This window comes from Sorghum bicolor, chromosome 6, assembly GCF_000003195.3.
Source record: "Sorghum bicolor cultivar BTx623 chromosome 6, Sorghum_bicolor_NCBIv3, whole genome shotgun sequence".
Lineage (NCBI taxonomy): Eukaryota > Viridiplantae > Streptophyta > Magnoliopsida > Poales > Poaceae > Sorghum > Sorghum bicolor.
In genome coordinates this window covers 60,429,047-60,430,576 of record NC_012875.2, presented here as the reverse complement: position 1 = coordinate 60,430,576, position 1,530 = coordinate 60,429,047, and the positions used below count along the sequence as shown (strand labels likewise).

Here is a 1,530-nt window from a genome sequence, read left to right as displayed (position 1 = left end):
TTACATACACAACTTCTGACGCTTGTTCCTTCTCGGTGACACTGACACCGGGTGCTGATGATGAGGCTTCTCTGCAGCACAATTTGCACAGATGACAGTATAAGGCGGCAGCCTGGACTCCCAAACCAACCGAAATCGATCAGGCAGGATCTCAGCGCCTGCTATTATATCCCCAAACGACATCGTCGGCAACACTGCGCCGTCGTCCGAAGCGCAAGCACCACCCTTCGCAGCCGTCGTCACCAGCACAAGCCGGAACGACGCACCAGACAGCGAGAACCCGGTGATGTCGACCGCGCTGCCGTCTCTCTCGAGAAGAGTCGTGGGATGCTCACCGAAGACGGCCAGATTCCTGCGTGCCATGGCTCTGAACAGGTCCAGGACACGCGTCCAGAGACGCACGCTGAGGCTGCTCCTGAGCACGGAGGCGTACACGTTGAGCATGACGAGCGAGCCCCGGAACACCGTCGCCAGCTCCCTCCCTAGCAAGGCTAGCCGTGGGTGGTCCGCCGGGTCGGCGCTGCCGAACGCGAGCACCTTGAACAGGTACCTGTACTCCTCGCGCGACAGGCTGCCGATCCGCACCGGGCTCACCGTCCCAAACCGCGCCAGTTTCTCCAGCCTGCTTATGATGATCACCTTGCTTCCTCTGCCTGTCGATGCCACCAGCAACGACTGAAACTTGAGCCATTCCTCGTCAGCCACGTCCGAGGCAAACTCGACGGTGACCAGAGTCCTCACTTGCCTGCAGATCGAGAATTTTTCTTCGTCGATTTTCTGAATCTCGTCTCCGCTGAAATGGAGAATGCAAGGGTAGCAGGAACGGATTCTGTCGTCGCTGCAGATGTTCCCAACCAAAGTCTTCTTGCCGACCCTGCAGCCTCCAATGATAGGCAGCACGGTTATTGCAGCCCTAGTAGACCTAGACGGGTCATCATCATCATCTTTGGTCGTCAAGATGCTGATCACTTGCTGCTTCTCAACTTGGCGACCAAACATGAAGTTGTCGATGTAGAGATAGCTACTGTAGGGGCTGCGAGACATGCGTCGTTCGCATCCCGTTAAGAGCACGACGAATTCAGCCATGCTAGCAACAGTGGTTTCTAAGTTTCTAACTGCGCTCTCTACCTGATGACGCTTAAGAGGCCTCAGACTCAGAGCACCGGATTTCGCCAAATCACCACCATAAGTGCGTCGTCTGGTCATCACAGCGAGAGGCGACCATGTGTGGAGAAAACCACTCACCTCCTCCTCTGCTTCGTCTCCGAGCTTCTCCAGCGGCGTGCAGGTGTCCAGCACGTCGTACCCTCGAAACATGGCCTCCGTCAGAGTCCTCAGCTGCGCCAGCATCCCTGAGTTGGACACGTACCGTCCGTCGGCCTCCTCGACGATGGTGTGAGCTCTGAGGAGGAGACGCTGCAGCTCTTCTAGGTTTTGCTTCAGACATGTGCTGCTGCTGTACTGCTTGGAAACGAAGGAGATGAACCGGCTCACTAGCTCGCTTGCTACTGCGGAGATGACAATGTCCAT

At 56.7% G+C, this 1,530-nt stretch overlaps 1 protein-coding gene across 1 annotated transcript; it reads right to left on the bottom strand.

Moving 5' to 3' along the window:
* LOC8085896 lies at positions 1-1,530 on the bottom strand. The gene is made up of 2 exons (XM_021463674.1): positions 1,246-1,530; positions 1-1,128 (listed from the first exon to the last, which is right to left on the bottom strand). The coding sequence occupies exons 1-2, from the start codon at positions 1,528-1,530 to the stop codon at positions 1-3; spliced, it is 1,413 nt and encodes a 470-aa protein (XP_021319349.1).

What these genes read in the sequence shown, in the direction of transcription:
- LOC8085896 (XM_021463674.1), bottom strand. Translation starts at nt 1,530, where the DNA reads ATGGACATTGTCATCTCCGCAGTAGCAAGCGAGCTAGTGAGCCGGTTC. An exon ending in GAGACGAAGCAGAGGAGGAG is followed by an intron (nt 1,129 to 1,245) that starts GTGAGTGGTTTT and finishes AAGCGTCATCAG; the next exon opens with GTAGAGAGCGCAGTTAGAAA.